General features: G+C 42.4%; 1 protein-coding gene and 1 pseudogene across 1 annotated transcript; one reads left to right on the top strand and one right to left on the bottom strand.

The window, feature by feature from the left end:
* Positions 1–4684, bottom strand: part of LOC132649931 (COP9 signalosome complex subunit 5-like) — a 71993-nt pseudogene extending 67309 nt beyond the window's left edge.
* Positions 4685–6615: 1931 nt separating this feature from the next.
* On the top strand, positions 6616–8709 carry LOC132649930 (PWWP domain-containing DNA repair factor 4-like). The gene has a single exon (XM_060374704.1). It carries the CDS (start codon positions 6616–6618, stop codon positions 8707–8709), a length of 2094 nt encoding a protein of 697 aa, XP_060230687.1.
* Positions 8710–18608: the final 9899 nt, after the last annotated feature.

The following is an 18608-nucleotide window of genomic DNA, read 5'->3' as shown; positions in this document are numbered from 1 at the left end:
TATGGATAAGAAGACGGTTAGAGGTTGGTTTAAGAACACATCCAACAAAATCAAGGCATCATGGCCACCATTTTATCAGAGGAGAAAGCAGATGGTGGGTGTGCATATACAAATAAGCATGGGACAAAGAACAAAATCACAACTGCAGTGTGGGACCCACAGGTGGAGAGAGTTTTCCATTGCCCTTTACAACTGTAAGCTTTCAGAGAGCACAGGATGACACCATAGGATACAAGCAAATTAGAAAAGATTATTATGCAGTTAGACCCACTCTCGCCAACCACCAAAAGGCTGAAGCTATGCATATCAGTGCAGGCAAGTACTTGTAATGGGAACAAATCACAAATAAAATGATCAAAAACATTGAGTGCAAAGAAGGGTAACTGCAAAGCAAAAATTATTTGTATGATAGAACACAAGAATCCTCCTGTTTATAGTACCCCCATCAGTGTGCCACAGGCCTTCCAGTTCATGATGGAAGGGTAGTGCAAGGGCTTACAAATTGCTATCTAGTGGCCATAGGCCCTGGTTGTCAGTACAATCACTTTTACTGCTTTAAGGAAGTGTTCAGCAAAGAGCTGCATCATGCATCCTTCAAAGGAGATAATTTTCTTCTCATATAGGCAGTACAAAAGCTTTGGTGTGGTTATCGAAGAGAAGAATGCATCCAATAGGGACAAAAATGCCAAGAAGGAATATACAGAACAGTCTGTATGTTCTGGGCTACAGATAGTGGTCACCACAATTATCATGTTGCCCCCAACAGTTTGCAATGTAGACAAATGAAAATACAATAAAAACTATTTTCTGGACTTTAGGGTTCTGTGAAAGTCTGAGGAATATAAACTCTGTTAGAAAACTCTGCTTTTGCATAATTTTAAGGAGGAGGAAGAAGTAACTGTGTTTATATAATCTGTAATTGTTAGAGAAAAATGCTTCAAATAAGTATACATTATCATGAAGAAGTTGGGTAGTAAACAATTTTATCTTCAGTGGGAATTGGATAAAACATGCTTTTCCCAAGACATGTTAATACAATGAACACTAATTGAATTGTGTTTGAGAGTATGTCTTTGTGCAGTAATAGAGAGACTAATGTGTAAACAGATAGATGATAGGAATATACATAGGCAGATATATAGATATATAGATTGATAGATAGATAGATAGATACATAGATTTACCAATAAGTAGAGTTCATAAATTATAGAGAGGATTACAGTATGAGTCAGAAGGGGGAGGGATGTAAGGGAAGGAATTAGGTTTAAAAAAGATATACATGTATAAATTTGTTTTTAACAAAAAAAAATCATTTTCTGTAACCAGTATTCAGAAATCATGTATAATTAAAATGCTGGCTATTTTTACTCCACAAAGCATCCACATGTGTTTTCACAGTGAATTGCTGATTTTTTTTCTCTAGTGGCGTCCTGAAGTGGAATAACAAAAAAACATTGTGAAACTATTTACATATTACTCATGTAGAGAAAACACTTTGTGTTAACCATTTTTCTAATCTGCTTGGAACAAGGTACAGATAAATAGTTTACAATGTCTGATCAGAACTCTTACTTACCAACAGAAAAAAGACAAAATGTACTGTAGAATGCAATTTAAAACCGTCTTCATATTTCAGATTGTCGTGAAGATCCTGAGATTAATTGCAATGTCACATGAGTTAACTTATTCTTAAAAATTATAAAAACCTACAGGAAATGTTTGTCTCTGTTTGTAATGTATATGTTCCATTTGTTGAGATTTCCTTTTAATTCATCAATTTAAATTGTTACCAGAACAGAATATAATGCCTGTGGTCATAGTAAGTGAAAGACTACAAGTTAAGCAGCTGCTTAGAAGTTAGGTAAAAGGAACAATGTCTGTATTATATTATATCTATTTTCTTGGTGAACATTTTAGTAAGAGGTGTTAACTTTAAGCTAACAAAAGATGCTTAACCGGCTATTGTAACACAGACTCTCTGGTTCAAACATACAGGAGCTTTCCTTTGGGATGAACAGAGAAGAAAAGAATTTCATCTTTTTAGACAAGAAGTAAAGAGGAGTGGTGGCCTTTTCACACTCTACGTCCAGATGTAAAAGTCAAAACATTTTTATTACTTTGCTGATTTGTGTCTGAGCTTTGTTGACCATGCTAAAAGAAGAAATGGTTGAGAATTAAAAGTCAGTGTTCCAATCAGCCTCAGATACAAATTAATAGCAGTCACATAAAGAAGTGTAACTCTAAGTTGAAAAAGATTTAGTGTCTTGAAACATTATAAGTATCAATGATTTATTCATTGTTTCCCATGTTGATACAAGCCAAATTCCTCAAGGTATATGATTTGAAATTCATAAGACTTTTCTGTAAAAATGATGTTTATAAATAGCTTGCCTTCTCAAAGGCGAGGTTTCTGGAAAAACATCAAATGTGAACACTACCTATGCTAAAACGTGTTTAACAATTCTAGTTATAATTCATCCCTTTAAAATCACAGATAGTTTTTCCATAAGAGCACCAGATAAGTATTTCAGCTCTTGAATTTATTTTGTACAGACACATACTCAACCAACTGTTTCTGGTTCCTCTTTTGTGTGGACAATTGAAATACTATTGGTACCTGCCATCTCTTGTCTTGCCTTCTCCCAGAGCCTCTGTGCTTAAAGACCCTGTACCCTGGAGTGATAGAGACATCTTCTGTAGTGTGTGCATGGTTACTTTCTTTCATGCCTGAAGCTACAGGGGTCTGGCTGGGGGGAACTAGGTGACAGAGGTGTAAGTGAACAGTACTTCCTGGTTTCCACAAAGAATTGGCTACTTGCAGAAAAATTTTTCTATGACACTGTGGTTGCCATGACAACGAGGACAAGCCATTCTTTCCTGGTTACAGATGTATTTCTGAAGGATACTCACAGACTGAAGAGGTGAGATCAGTAGACAACCACAGGAAGCATGTAGGTAGGTGCCTTCAGCCAACCTGAGTGACTCTGTGAGCTGACCCTCTGAGTGTGCCCTGGGAGCCTGTGTGCTTGTTCATGGGACAGGAGTTGTTGTCACTACTACTGTTTGAAGTGAAGCCCAAAGGACCCTGCCTTGTCTCTTTGTCCTCAGGTGACAACCCTTTGGTGCCAGCTTTATCATTTCAGGCCATGAAAGCATAGTTCCCCAACACATGTGAATGGATACCTTTTCTCTCTTTGGAGATGATTGTCACTTGTGTGCTTGACAGAATGACTGCATCTGTGTGGCAGCACCTTAATGCCTAGATAGTTGTGGCGTTTGTTGTCTTAGAGAGAAGCTGGAAGGCATTTAAGGCAGAGGTGTATCTGGGCCTCCCTTTGTGGCTGGGGTGGAGGCTTATGAGTGGGAGGTGGGTGCTGACCTGCAGGCTATTTTTGGAAGATTGTTTATAGGAAGTGGTGATACTCTCCGGGCCTGGATATCTGCCACGGGCCTACAAAAAGATACCTGCCTCTAATACTGGCCACTAATGGCAGTTGGGTATACTGAAGTAAAACACCTGGTGTCATGAATACCCGAGGAGAGAGGAGAGGCCAGACTTTGTTCCCCCAACAGGCATTAGTATGTGTCTGTGTCTGAGACTTTACAGTGCTCTGAGTTGGGTTAAGAACCAGCTGGGAATTAAAGAGTGTGCAGCCATGGATTCCCCATAACCCACCAACACATCAGGATCCCTCTGTGTGTCTCTGCTCCTCTGTGTGACCAATATACACTATACCCTTCTTGCACCTTCTCATCAGACTTCCTTTAACCCATGTGTCGGTCTTGCACACAGGAAAGGAAGCTATTGTTCCCATCTGCAGAAAATGTGAATAGACTTCACACACAGCAATTGTGCCCAAGTTCTTGATAAAAGGCCTTTGGTCCCAGGGCTGAAGCATGTACTGAGACAGGGATTTCAGTATTCTACTTCTTCTGTTTTGTGCCTCTGGAAAAGAGAGCACTGTTTTTGCCAGAAAGGTAACTATCACAGAAATTTCAGCAAAGCATTGGTTGAAAGTAGTGGTCTGGAGGCAGGTGATGCCTGAAACAGTGGAGGCAGGTGGCAATACCGATAACATTTAAGCAGTCTGTAGGAAGGGCAAGGACTTTCATATGCCCTGGAGCAACAGGCATAAAAAGACAGAATACACAAAGGGGGTGTGGGTGGCGGAGTGTGGACTGATATGAGTGCATGCACATCTCTCTATGTCTGGGTTACAGATGACGCCTGAATAGCATGGTTTGTGGGCTTGAACACACACTTTGTATTCCCAGATATGATTTCTAAGTGAAGTATGTGAGTCTGAGAACGTACTGCCTGAGGGAAGCTGAACGTTGTGCAGACCTGTGCAGCGTAAAAAGGGTGCATTTTGTAAGTATAACTCACATATCTGAGGTTTCTAAGGGTACCCTGTGAGGCATGGTGTCTGGATGGTGGTGATGTGGTTGGGCCTGATGGTGCTCATTCATCCTTGCTGGAGGGCCAGTTCAAGGAAGATCCAGAAGAAGACAGCCTAAGGTACCTGAGGGGGTTATAGTTTCCTCTGTGTTCTCAGCAGACACCTGTGTCCCAACGTCTAGGACTCCAAGGGAGCTGCATCAGAGGGAGCCAGCTAACCATGTTAGATGACACAGCCTCATCAGAGGAAGGGTTCCTGTTGCTGATCACTAAAATGAACTCCATACTTCCAACATACGCATTTAGTGCTGCATCATCCAGCAGATGTGGCCTGAGACACACCTAGCCTCCTTTATGTAGATAGCCACTTTATGCATTGTGAGATCAGATTTGAAGTCAGTAATGCTTGGAAGGGAATTCAACAGGAGAGACACTGCACATTTGCATTGTGAATAGGGGGCTAGCGTGTACCACCAGTAGTTTATGGATACAGGGGTTCAGAAGGAAAGGACTGAGGAATTGAGGAGAATGTCATTGCTCTCCACCCCCTACTTCTGTAAGGTTAGGAATTCCTAGGATAAGATCTGGGGTCTCTATGCTCGGTATGGCCACACTCACAGAGGGGACCTGTTGTAATGGGAGTTCCCAAGATGATTTGTGTCACAGGAGCCCCCAGTTCACAGTGCTCTGTTTCACTATGGCTCATGGTGCCCTGGTAATGTCAAGAATCAAATTTGCATCCTAGCATGAATAGTGAACATGGGTGGCATGTGGGTCTTTCTTGGTTCTTCCTCTGTGTTGTAGTTCTTCTCAGCAAGCACAGCCTCTTGAGGATCAGACAGATGAGTTTTCCCTCAGGTGACATGCACACTGCTGATAGGAAACTGGCCGGCTCAAGGAAGAAGCAGTCAAGAGCAGATTAGCTACCACCATAAACACACACACACAGAGGGAGAGACAGAGAGAGACAAACAGACAATTGGACAGAGAGGAGAAGAAAGGGTTGAAATTACACTGAGATGGTTAAGGGGAGGACTATGTTGAGAGGGACAGTATGGAGGAACATGAAGAGGAGAGCTGCAATACAGATGAGATTGAATATCACGAGACCTAGGGATGGGCACATGACCATCCATATCATCAAGTAGCTACTTTAATTTCCTGTCTAAGACTTTATGGATTAACATTAGGGCACAGAGGTTGGAGACAGGAGAGGTCAGTGATCTGTAATCTCTTGGATGAATAGTGCTCATCACAGGCAGATATGGGTGTGCAGGGTCTACCATAGGCTTGACATTGCAGCAGGAGGGTGCACAGTTCCAACAGAGACACTTGTCTCCCTGTCATGTCACATAACCCTGTTGCTTGCCATCTGAAATCACTGAGTCTTCCAATTAATTAATAAGCATGTCTGTTTAGTAAAGAAGTAGCTTCTCTTTGGGGATCTCGCCAAGTGTGCCCTGTAGACACTTGATGCCATAGTGAGGTCCACAATGGAAACAGAACTAAGCTGAAAGATTGGTGGTGGGCTGGTGGGGTAGCCAGAAGCTATGAAAGCAGCCATCTTCTCTTACCATGTTATGCGAATCACCATGAAGAGTTCCCCACCTCCTTGCTGCTCAACTTAGAATCACACATGTATGGAAGGCTCATGCACTAGGTTGTCCATAGGCATCCTGGGGTTGGCAGAGCAGGACTAGCTCCCTAGGAAAGAGAACAATGAGGTTTCCTTGGCAAAAGAATCCCAGGGAGCCCTAAGGTACTGACTGGTGGGCAAGAAAATGCACAGCCTTTGTAATGACATCCACCTTTCTGGGACGAAGTTAAACACTCCAGACTTGGGGTTGGGAACAACAATAGTACAACTGTTTCCCACCTGCTCTGGACCTTTTGCATATCTTCTCCCACATCTGTAGAACAGGCTTTATGAGCTCCTTTGATTACCCTTGCCTCACCTGACCACGCTGATGTGTCCAAGCTGGTTAAGCCTATTTATTTTCTTCCTAATGCAACTCTGCTTCCTTCTTCCACCATGCAGGGGAAGCCCACATAACCCTGAGGGAAGTCAGCTCCAGCTCCTCCACAAGAATCTGGAAGGAGGCCAGTACCACAGGCAGGAGAGCCTGGACAGAGACAACTGTCAGGCAGTCACAGTGCCCACCAAAACCAAACTGCTCACGCTGTAGTGATCAGCACAGCCCCAGAGTACTGTCACCATGAACTCTGCAGAGTATGTGCTGTGTGGCTGGAAGGGTCACCTGTGGCCTGCAAGGGTGTTGTCCAGACCCAGGACATCAGCCCATAGTAAGAGGAGAGGGGCACCTTTCTTGGAGGTGCAAATCTTGCCTATGGGGGAGAAGACAAGAGTGAGGAGCACCAAAGCAAGGCCACTATCCAAGTCTGAAATTGTGAGCCTTGCCTCCATGGCAGGGAAGGAGTCACAGGGCAATGGCTCACCAAAGCAGACCAGAGCATACAGAAGAGCCCTCAAGGTGGCTCTCGATATCCTGGGGGAGGGAGGCTGTTTGCAAGGTGGAAGGACAGGTGGCCAAAGAACCAGCACAAGAACAAGTCCTCAAAAGGTTCCAAAAGAGCAGGCCAACTCCAAACCACGTCCTCGCTTTCGCCTGCGCGTGCGTCTGTGCTTCCAAAAGCACAACCAGAAAGGCCAAGAGCTCTCCCAGAGGAGTCCTGGAAAGCAGCACCGTCAGGGTCCTGTGTTGCCAGTGGGCTCACAGAAAGTGCCCACAGTGCGAGGTGGAAAAGCCCAGGCACACACCACTGTTGGGCCTCCACACTTTGAGATGAAACAGAATGTCCTAAGAGGCATCAGAGTACGGCCATGTCACACAACACTGGAAGGAAATTCTGGTCGTAATGCATGCATGAAAAAGCTAAACACATCCAAACCCAAGTCTTTGACTGCCTCAGCCTCCAGGCAGAGTGTACGGGCTAAGAAAGAGCAGCAGGCTGCTTCTGGGCCACTGAGGTGCATCTGGTCCTCGCCCAAAGCCCTCAAGCAACAAGCACGTTTTGCTGACCTACACACCAGGGCTACTGGAGGCCAAAGGAAGAATGCCTTCCATGAGAGCAAGGAGGAACACGGCCCGGGCACCCTGAAGCCAGCTGCAAACTCGGCCTCAGCAGCTTGCATGCCTCCAATCCTGAGGCTGCGAAGATCCCTCCGCATTGCTAACAGGAAAAGGAAGATCCACGTGCTGTGTCCACATTGCAGGGTGCCAGAACTGGAACCGTGCGCTCACTCAAAGGTGACGAAGACCAGGTTCAAGAGGAGGCGTTCCAAGATTCAAAAAGCACGCCAAGCTGCCAAGGTGGCTTCTGCCCAGCTACAGAATACCATTGAACGAGGAATGCTGGTCTGGTTCAAATTTCAGGACCTTCCATTCTGGCCAGCGGTGGTAAAAAGTGTCAGCCAAAATGACAAGATGGCGAGGGTGTTGTTGATGGAAGCTAACATGCAGTTTGAGCACAAGGGTGTCCGTGCCCCTCTACACAAGTTGAAACATCTGGACTGTGGAGAAAAAATATCACTCATAAGAAGAGCCAGCAGAGTGTACAGCCAGGGCATCAGCTGGTGCCTCACAGTGATCGACCACTACAGAGAGGGCCTGGCCTGTGGCGCCTACCTGGGCTCCTTTATGGGCTATTACACTGCCCAAGTCAGTTACCCGCTAAGGAGGGCCATCCAGGAAGGAGACCTGCACATTGATTTCCCTAAGGTGAGCTATGTGGACCTGGAAGATTGGGAGGAGGAGAATGCCCCAGGTGGGAAAGGCCCCCGCAAGAAAGTTCTGCCTGACCGTATGAGGGCTGCTTGGGACAGAGCCAACCAGAAGCTCGTGGACTTCATAGTGAAGAGAAAGGGGGCCGACCAGCACCTGCGGGAGATTGTGCAGGGCAGAAAACCGTCCAGGTGGGTGGACAATCTTTGGAAATCAAGGGGGGAAGACTTCTGTATTGAGACCTACCTGGAGGATGACGACCAGTTGCATCTTGTGGCCAGGCATTTGCAAGAAATATGCAAGGAAGCAGATGAGGCTCTGCTCTCCCTGACTAGAGGAGATAAAGTGCAGTTTACCATGGACGTTCTTCTTCCAGAAGCAATCATCTGCTCCATCGCTGCCCTCTATGAGCTCAGCTACAAGGAGGCAGAAGAGAAGTACCTGCATGGCCCACCAGTGCACTACCGTGAGAAAGAGCTCTTTGAAAAGAACCTCTTAAAGGCAGCCCGGAAGAGGTCAGCAGTCAGAATTGGGGCTGCCAGGGCCCCTCATGCACCCATTCCTTAGAAGGGTGCTCACTGCTATCAGCCATCACCCCTGCAACTCCCAAGAGAGGAGAGAGGAAGCAACTCCAAAGAGGAACATCTGGGAGACTGTGGGGTGTACTTTGGGCACTGGGACAACTGCTCGCTGAGTGTTTCTTTCCCCACCTCGAAATAAATATTTTCTTTCCTGATTGACAGTGCAGATGTCTACATGGGCTCTACAGACAGACAGATTCTGTTAGCTTCAGGCCAGACCAGCCCTCTCTGGCCTGTGCCTAGGTGTGCACAAGTCCTGTGGGTGCACTTCCCTGGAACCATGCCAGCCCTGAGTGGAGCATTGGCTATCTTGGCATAGCCTTGCCCTCTCTGCAGTTTCCCAACATACCCAGCCAGCACATCAGGTTAATGATGACACCTTTCTCTGACTTCCCCACACTTCCTGTCCTCTTTTCTCTAAGGTGCTATGGATGGAGCCAGCTTAGCTTCCACAATTTTCTTTCTCCATTACCTCCTTCTTCATTCACTCGCAATGAAGAAGAGGAACAGATATGTGTATTGAGGCAGTTGGTTAAAGCCAGAGAAAGGAAGTGAATGTACTCCCGGAGTTAGTCTGATTTCAAAGATCATGATGTATTGTGTCTTACAACCTCTCACTCTCTCTCTCCTTCCCTTCCTTTATTCTTCCCTCTCTACTCTCTCTCATCTTTCTGCACCTTCCTCCCTCCATCTCCTTCTCTTTCCCTCCCTGCCTCCCTCCCTCTCTCTCTGTATGTGTGCACAAACGTGAGGATGTCATAGGTCAAAATCTGGTGTCTCTTCACTTATTTTTTCTGCTTTTTGAGACAGGATCTCTGATGGAATGTGTTGCTCACTGATTGTGCTAGAAGAGGTATCCAGGCAGCTCTTTCCATCCTCCTGTCTCTGTCACCCCAGTGCACAGATTAAACATGCCTGTCCATATACTTTTCTTTTAAATGAGTACTGGATGGTAAACTCATATTTTCACCCCATGCAGGAAACACTTTATATTCTCAGCCATTCTCCAGTCCCCCAGAGACTACATTCTCTTAATGAGAAAGGTCTGCCCATCTCATGGGCTGAGTGTCTGCAGCAGCAGACAATAGTATCTCTGCTTTTCTCACATTTCTGAGATCAAAACTTCTAGACTTCTGGTGTTGGCCAGAAGAGGGAGAGCGGCCTTTCATTCCTTGGAGTCACTGACACCTTGGGTATACTGATGAGAAGCAAGCTTGCCATACCTCCCTGACTGGCCTGTTTTCCCCTCTTGAATCACAGTCCTTTATGTGTTTTGGAGATACACATGAGCTGGTGCGTCTGTGGACCCTGAAGTACAACTTTATAAGCAGCTGTCCCCTTGGTTTCTGCCAAATCCCTGCAAATATGCATTTGTACTCCAGCCTATGTCCCTGGATACATGATACCTTTTCCCTTCCTGTTGCACTGGAGAATGATGAGCATTAGCCCTTGATACTAATTAGTGCCTTTCCTTTGTGTATCCAGTGAGCTCTTACCTGTGAAAAAGGGCAAGAATGACACAGGTGCTTGTATTCTCAGTAGTGGGGGCACAAAGACAAAAACACTGAGGCTTGCCAACCAGCCAGTATAGGTGCATTGGCAAGCATCTTGTTCTGTGAGAGACCCTGTCAAAAAAAGAACAAAAGAAAAACAAATATACTAATTTGGAGTGTAAATGAGGGAGACACCTGATATCAACTTCTGGCCTTCAAGTTCAGGTGCACACAAAAATTATCATGTACACACACCAAAAATATATAAATGAAAAAGACTTTTTAAATGTAATCATATTTTTCCCTCTGCTATGAGCCATCTCTCTGTAAAAGACACCAACACTGTATAACTCAATCCTCCTTGCTTTTGAAAAGTTTATAAATCATAGTCATCTCCTTTAGTCCTGCTTTTGACTCCATCTAGGATAGGAATTAATAACTCCAATCTGTTAATGGATTTTCCAGGAGAAGCTAAAATCTAAATTCTTTGTGTTCTACATACCCAAGCACCATGCCAGTGCAGGTCTCAGAAGCTTCATGTCAGACATAGTCTCACCTGCATAGTCAGCCTCTACTATGACTTTAACTGACACTGCCCCCTTTTGCATTATGTTCTGACAACAAAACCCTCTGTCCTCACCTTCTACCATTCATGTCCCCTAATAGCACCACCTACCCTGCCTGTAGCATCCTCTTTCAGAGCTAAAAGTCTTTTCTTCCTTCTCAACTTTCAAGTGAATTTTGTGCCATTTCTACTACTTACTTTGAGCACTGACATGGAACAAGAGAACACATGATTGCCCTACTGCTACACTAAACTGCCCACAGTCCTGTTATCTCCTTATCTCCTGGTTCTTATCTTTCCTACCAGTAGTTCTGTCTTGGTTTCTTGAGACTCTGGGGTCCTCAAAGTTCCCTAATCATTTGGGAATAGATGTGAATTGAGTTTTCCACCTTTTCTTTGGCTTAACTTTTAGATCTGCAATCTCTGACACCCACTCTCATGGTCACATTTTCACTACCTATTATCCACAGCTAATGCTAAAGATCATGATCTCTCTCTCAGTTTGGGTTTTACAGCTGTGAAGAGACACCATGCCCATAGCACTCTGAGAAATATAAACATTTAGTTTGCTTTGGTTTACAGTTTCAGAGTATGTTGTTGGCTATAGGCTTGCTGTATATTGCCTTTACTATGTTTAGGTATGTGCCTTGTATCCCCGATCTCTCCAAGACTTTAAACATGAATGGGTGTTGGACTTTGTCAAATGCTTTATTAACATCTAAGGAGATGATCATGTGGTTTTTCTCCTTCACTTTGTTAATGTGGTGGATTACATTGATGGAATTCCATATGTTGAACCATCCTTGCATGCCTGGGAAGAAGCCTACTTGGTCATGGTGGGTGATATCTTTGATGTGTTCTTGGGTTCGGTTTGCAAGGATTTTATTGAGTATATTTGTATCAATGTTCACTGAGTTCAGTTCTTTATCTGTCTGAGGATTGATGAAGCATCGTTGGTCCCAGTAAGGAATATCGCCAAATGAAAAAAAAAAAAAAAAAAAAAAAAAAAAAAAGCTACATCTACTTACAGGCCTCAATGCATTGCTTCTTATATTTTATTACATGATTTAGGTAGCCTGGGTGTTTGAATGAAAGTTGTTACATTTGAGTGAAAGGTATCTATATTATAAACCCTTGCCTGGTACACACAGAAACACACACTTTTGTTGTAAGAGAGACAGCAGATCTAAACAGGACACTATGATTAACATTTTAATGTTAATCATTAAAATCCCATGGAAGCTGTAAGTACTCTAATATAAGTACAACCTTTATCAAAACAGTCTCTATGGGGTGTTTTGGAAACCAAAAATTGAGAGCTGATAATACATATAAACTCTGCTTCTCACACACGTGAAGCTGTATGTAGAGTGTACCTAAAGGCTTAGTAGGCATGACCATCAGTGACATCATCACACACCCCAGAGAGGACATAAAGAGGAGGATTCAATACCTTCTGTGGGATTTGTACCTAAACCTCATATTTATGGCCTACATATGAAACAAGCATCAGACAAATTCAAATTGGAGACATTCTAGGTGTTTGACAAGTTCATGCAAACAATGGCCAGAGGAGGCAGAATTTGCAAGAGGGACTAAATACCTAAACCAGTAACCACTGTGCTGTGTCCCTGAGCACACCCTAACCCTAAGCTGTACAAAAAGTAGTTAATTCACCTTAGGCATAATTACGACCTGGTCTATATTTATATAGATTGCCTTGTACTTAGAATAGTTACTTATATCATGTTTAGGCATTATTATGACCTGGTTAATGTTTACATTTGGAAATTAATTATGGCATAAATGTGACTGTGTGTCAAGTTAACACAGGTTGCAGTTGTGATGGGTTTTCTTGGTTGTCAACTTTATTACACTAGAATTAACTAAAACCCTAAAATGGATGGATACCCCCAAGAGGATTTTTTTTTCTTGATTTGAAGTTAGAATATCTACACATAATCTAGAATTTGAGGTAGGAAGGCATGTCTTTAACTTGGACCATGCTGGAGGAAGATACACCTTAATACAGTGTTTTGAGCAAGAAAACCCCACCTCTAGTCTGGGCCACACCTTCTTCTAGAAGCCTATATAATGGCGTAGAAGAAGCTTTTTTTTCTTTAGCTGCTTACTATCACTTTTTAAGCAAGCCCATTCCTTCACTACTTCTTTGAGATTCCAACCTAGACTAAAGATGACCTGAGACATCCAGCCTTATGGACTGAGCAACTACTTGGTTCAAGAACTTTGTCATCATAGATGGCCATAGTTCAAATGACTGGACCACAACCTCTAAGTCATTAAAAAAAAAGAAACTTTCTGTATAGAGAGGATGATTCTTTAGATTCTGTTATTCAATATGGAACACATTAATATAATTATATGTGTGTGCAAGATAGAGAGGTTCCCACTTAAATGAAGAATGAAAATCCAAATGCCTTGCTTCCGTGGGCCAAGACCTGAAACTCAACCCATATGAAGAGTAGAAGACAGAACTTTTTACCTTTGATTTGACCACCCTAATCTTGAGACACAAAGAGTTACTTCCTACACACTGTCAGTGCCAGAAGTCAGATCTGTTCCACATATCTTCACAAGAATAAAGCAGTCAAGAGGAAGAAACATTTCCTCAATATACTCTGAGATCTGCTATGGTAAAAGAGCAGCATCAACTATCTCTCTCTTCCTAGCCTTGCACATACACACTCTCCAGCAGATGCATGTGGACCCTGATGCAGGCTCCATATTCTCCAGCTAGTTTTAAGGTTCCTCCTAATGTTGCTTATCTCAACCATCTAAAGGGATTCCTTACCTCATCTCTACACTGAGGATAGTTTTATCAATTCAGCATTTCATCAGACCATCAGGCAGGCCTAATCTTCATTGTCATTCTTCCTGAGAGGTAACAAATATGTTCCAATCTGACAATCAGTGATATTGTGGCAGGATCCATAGCCCAGGTTGGCTTCAAACTCACTGTAAAGAATGGCCTTGAATTTCTGATCCTCTCTCCCTTCCCTCCTCAGTTATAAGTCTTTAGACAGATAGCACCATGCTTGGTTTGTGCGATCTTGGTGATGGAACCCTGGGGTTCATGCATGCAACTTAGCCCAAACTACTCTGCTCTTATTTTATATTTATGAGACAAGGCCTTGCTATGTACCCCTAAATGGCCTGGAACTCACTTAATAGAGAAGGCTGGTTTTGAATTCAAGGTGTTCTTCTCATGCCTTATCTTCTAAATGCTGCATCTTCTAAGCATGCATCACCATGCCTGGTTTTCTTTTTGTTTCATTTTTGTGTATGTGTGTTAGTGTATGCATGTACTGGCAGAAACAAGAAGTCAATGTTGACTGTCTTTTTAATCTCTCTCTCTCTTGAGATGGTATCTCTTACTGAACCAGGAGCTCATTGATTTGAATGGAACATCTGGCTAGCAAATTCTGAGGATCAATCTGTCTCTACTGACCTAGAGACAGATTTCAAGCAAGCAACACAAAACTGGCTGGAAATCAAAATTGGTCCTCATAAGTATTCCACATCCAAAGTTGTTGTTTGAGACAGGCTCTCAGAGACTCCAGGCTGACCTCAAATTATGGTCTTGAATTCCCTTTCCTCCTGTCTCCACCTCCCAAGTGTTAGGATTACCTCCTTGCACCACTGCAGGCTTATCTTTGATCCAGAAGCCATTAAGTTGTGAGTCTGTAGAACCTGAGATCAGAAGACATTCCTATGCAGCAACCCTCTTTAGTTTGTGCTGCATTATCAGGTTCCGCCTCATTCTCAGTCTCTGACCATGATTTTGCAAGGAGAAAAAGTATGGGTTGAGAGAGAGAGAGAGAGAGAGAACGAATGACCACAACAGTCTGGGAAGATGACTCAGTCTGTAAAGCAGTTACAAGATAACTCAGTCTGTAAAGCAATGAACAAGAATGAGAAACTGACTTTGACTCTGAGATCCCTTCCAAAAACCTGGGCATGGTAGATGCAGAGACAGTTGGATCCCTAAGGCTCACTGTCCATGGAGTTTAGCATAAATTTGGCGCCAAAAGAGAGGATGCACAACTCCTGATGAACAGTTGTCCTCTGGCCGCCATATGTATTTTCACCTGTGCACACAAACACATATGCTCACACATAACACGTATCTGAAAATGCATGTATGAATACACCTGCACACATACACTAGCATTCTTAAAATTGAACTGAGACTCAATGGGCCAGTTTTGCACATGCTGCTGCAAATTCCTTAAAAGAGATGAGAAGTAGAAAGGTAAAGATTACACAGAGAGAGTGCTCCAGCACTGACTTAGGCCAAGAGTTATAGTGGACTATACCAGGTCTATAGAATCAGTTTCAGTACAGCCAAGGCTAGAGAGAGAAACCCTGTTTCAATAATCTTTTATTTTTTATATTTTATATTATATTAAAAACTATTTATTATAATTTATTCACTTTGTATCCCAGCTATAGCTCCCTCCCTCATCCCTTCCTAATCCTGTGGTCCCTCCTTTTTCTCCTCTCATTCCCCTTCCCCAATCCAAAGACAGGGGAGGACATCTACCACTTCCATCTGATCCCAGCTTTTCAGGTCTCATCAGGACTGGCTACATTGTCTTCCTCTGTAGCCTGGTAGGGATGCTACCCCTCAGTGGAGATGGTCAAAGAGCCAGCCAATGAGATCATGTCAGAGATATTCCCTTTTGCCAAGGGAACCCATTTGGACACTGAACTGCCATGGGCTGTATCTGAGTGGGGGTTCTAGGTTAACTCCATGCGTGGTCCTTGGTTGGAGTATCCATCTCAGAAAAGACCTCTGTGCCCAGATTTCTTGGTTCAGTTGCTATCCTTGTGGATTTCAAGTCACCTCCAGGGCTTTCTATCTCCCTCTTCATTCATAAGATTCCCTGAGCTCTGCCCAAAGTTTAACTATGAGTCTCAGCATTTGCTTTAATACCCTGCTTTGTAGGGTCTTTCAGAGGTCCTCTCTAAGTAGGCTAGTGTCTTTTTCCTTGATTTCACACTCTTCCAATGTCTATTCCATTTGCCTTTGTGAATAAGGATTGAGCATCTTACACCAGGTCCTCCTTGATTAGCTTCTTTAGATGTGCAGATTTTAGTATGATTATCCTATATTATATGTCTAATACACACTTATAAGTGAGTATATACCATGTGCATCTTACTGCTTCTGGGATACCTCACTCAGGAAGATCACCATTTGCCTGGAAATTTCATGATTTACTTATTTTTATTTGCCAAGTAGTAATCTATTGTGTAAATGTACCAGCATTTTTGTATCCATTCTTCAGTTAAGGGACAAACATCTGGCTATTAGGAATAAAAGTGCTACAAACATGCTTGAGCAAATGTCCTAGTTATATACTTGAGCGACTTATAGATATAGGCCTAGGAGTGGTACAGCTGGATCTGGAGGTAGCACAATTCCTAATTGTCTGAGAAACTGCCAGAATGTTTTCCAAACTTGTTTTACAAGTTTACATTCCTGCCAGCAGTGAACGTAGGTTCCTCTTTCTCCACATCATCTCCAGCATGTGTGGTTACTTGAGTTTTTGATCTTCGCCATTCTGGTGGTTGTAATTTGAAATCTCAGGGTCATTTTGATATGCATTTCCCTGATAACTAAAGATATTGAGCATTTCTGCCATTCGATACTCCTCTTGAGAATTCTTTGCTTAGCTCTGTACTATTTTTTTTATTTGGATTACTTGATTTGTTGCTTTTTAACTTATTCTTTTTCTTTGCCAGTACCATGCAGTTTTTATTACTAATGCTGTGTAGTACAGCTTGAGATCAGGGATGTAGAAACCTCCAGAAGGTCTTTCATTTTATAGGATAGGTTTAGTGATTCTGGATTTCTTGTTGTTCCATATAAAATGGAGAATTTTTCTTTCAAGGTCTGTAAAGAATTGTGTTGGTATTTTGATGGGAATTGCATAGACTCTGTAGATTACTTTTGGCAGGATGGCCATTTTCATTATGTTAATCCTGCTCTATTCATCTTCCAGTATCGTATACTATTTCTATCTTCAGAGACTTCAAGTTTTGTTTTGTTTTGTTTCATACAAGCCTTTGACTTGCTTGGTTAAGTTACACCAAGGTACTTTATGTTCTTTGTGGCTATTGTGAAAGGTGATGTTTCCCTAATTTCTTTCTCAGCCCAATTGTCTTTTGTATACAGGAGAGCTATAGATTATTTTTGTGTTAATTTTGTATCCAGCCACTTGCTGAAGTTGTTTATCAGCTATAGGAATTCCTTGGCAGAATATTTGGAGTCACTTATGTATACTATAATATCATCTGCAAATACAGCTAATTTGACTTCTTCCTACAAGTATGCTTCATGCCAGGCATACAGGGGTGGTTCAATATACGGAAATCCATCAATGTGATCCACCACATAAACAAAATGAAGGAGAAAAACCACATGATCATCTCTTTAGATGCTGAAAAGGCATTTGACAAAATCCAACATCCATTCATGTTTAAACTATTGGACAGATCAGGTATACAAGGCACATACCTGAACATAGTAAAGGCGATATACAGCAAGCTTATAGCCAACATCAAACTCAATGGAGAGAACCTTAAATCATTCCCACTGAAATCAGGGACAAGGCAAAGCTGTCCAATCTCTCCATATCTCTTCAACATTGTTCTTGAAGTCCTAGCCAGAGCGATAAGACTATTGAAGGAGATCAAGGGAATACAAATTGGAAAGGAAGAAGTCAAAGTATCACTGTTTGCAGATGATATGATAGTATACCTGAGTAACCCCAAAAACTCTAACAGGGAACTCCTACAGCTGATTAACACCGTCATCAAAGTGGCTGGATACAAAATTAACTCAAAAAAAAAAAAATCAGTATCCTCCTGTATACAAAGGATAAAAGGGCTGAGAAAGAAATTAGGGAAACAACACACTTCACAATAGCCACAAAGGAAATAAAGTACCTTGGTGTGAACCTAACCAAACAAGTCAAAGACTTGTATGAAAAAAAATTTCCAGTCTCTGAAGAAAGAATTAGAAGAAGATATCATAAAATGGAAAGATCTCCCATGTTCATGGCTTGGCAGGATCAATATAGTAAAATTGGCCATCTTACCAAAAGCAATCTACAGATTCAATGCAATTCCCATCAAATTACCAACACAATTCTTTACAGACTTTGAAAGAAAAATTCTCACCTTCATATGGAACAACAAGAAACCCAGAATTGCTAAAACAATTCTCTACAGTAAAAGATCTTCAGGTGGTATCTCCATCCTTGATCTCAAGCTATACTATAGAGCAACAATACTAAAAACTGCATGGTACTGGCATAGAAACTGACTCATGGATCAGTGGAATTGAATAGAAGACCCTGACATAAATCCTTTCCAAACTGAATCCCTTTGATCTCTTTTAATTGTCTTATTGCTCTAGCAAGGACTTAAGGAGCTTTGTTGAAGAGATATGGAGAGAGTGAACATCGTTGCCTTGTCCCTGATTTCAGTGGGATTGATTTAAATTTCTCTCCTTTTAGTTGATGTTGGCTATACGTTTGCTATATGTTGCCTTTAATATGTTTAGGTAAGTACCCGTGTACCTGATCTCTCCATGACTTTAAACAAACGAATGTTGGATTTTATCAAATGCTTTTTCAGCATCTAAGGAGATGATCATGTTTTTTTTTTTTCTTTCAGTATGTTTATATGGTGATTAAATGGATGGATTTCTGTATATGGAATCACCCCTGCATACCTTGGAGGTAGCCTACTTGGTTATAGTGGATGATATCTTTAATGTGTTCTTGGATTCAGTTT

Source organism: Meriones unguiculatus, chromosome X, assembly GCF_030254825.1.
Source record: "Meriones unguiculatus strain TT.TT164.6M chromosome X, Bangor_MerUng_6.1, whole genome shotgun sequence".
In the NCBI taxonomy this organism is placed as follows: Eukaryota; Metazoa; Chordata; class Mammalia; order Rodentia; family Muridae; genus Meriones; species Meriones unguiculatus.
This window is presented reverse-complemented; position numbering and strand designations above follow the sequence as displayed.

Coding starts and splice junctions, on each gene's coding strand:
- LOC132649930 (XM_060374704.1), top strand. CDS start 6,616: ATGAACTCTGCAGAGTATGTGCTGTGTGGCTGGAAGGGTCACCTGTGG.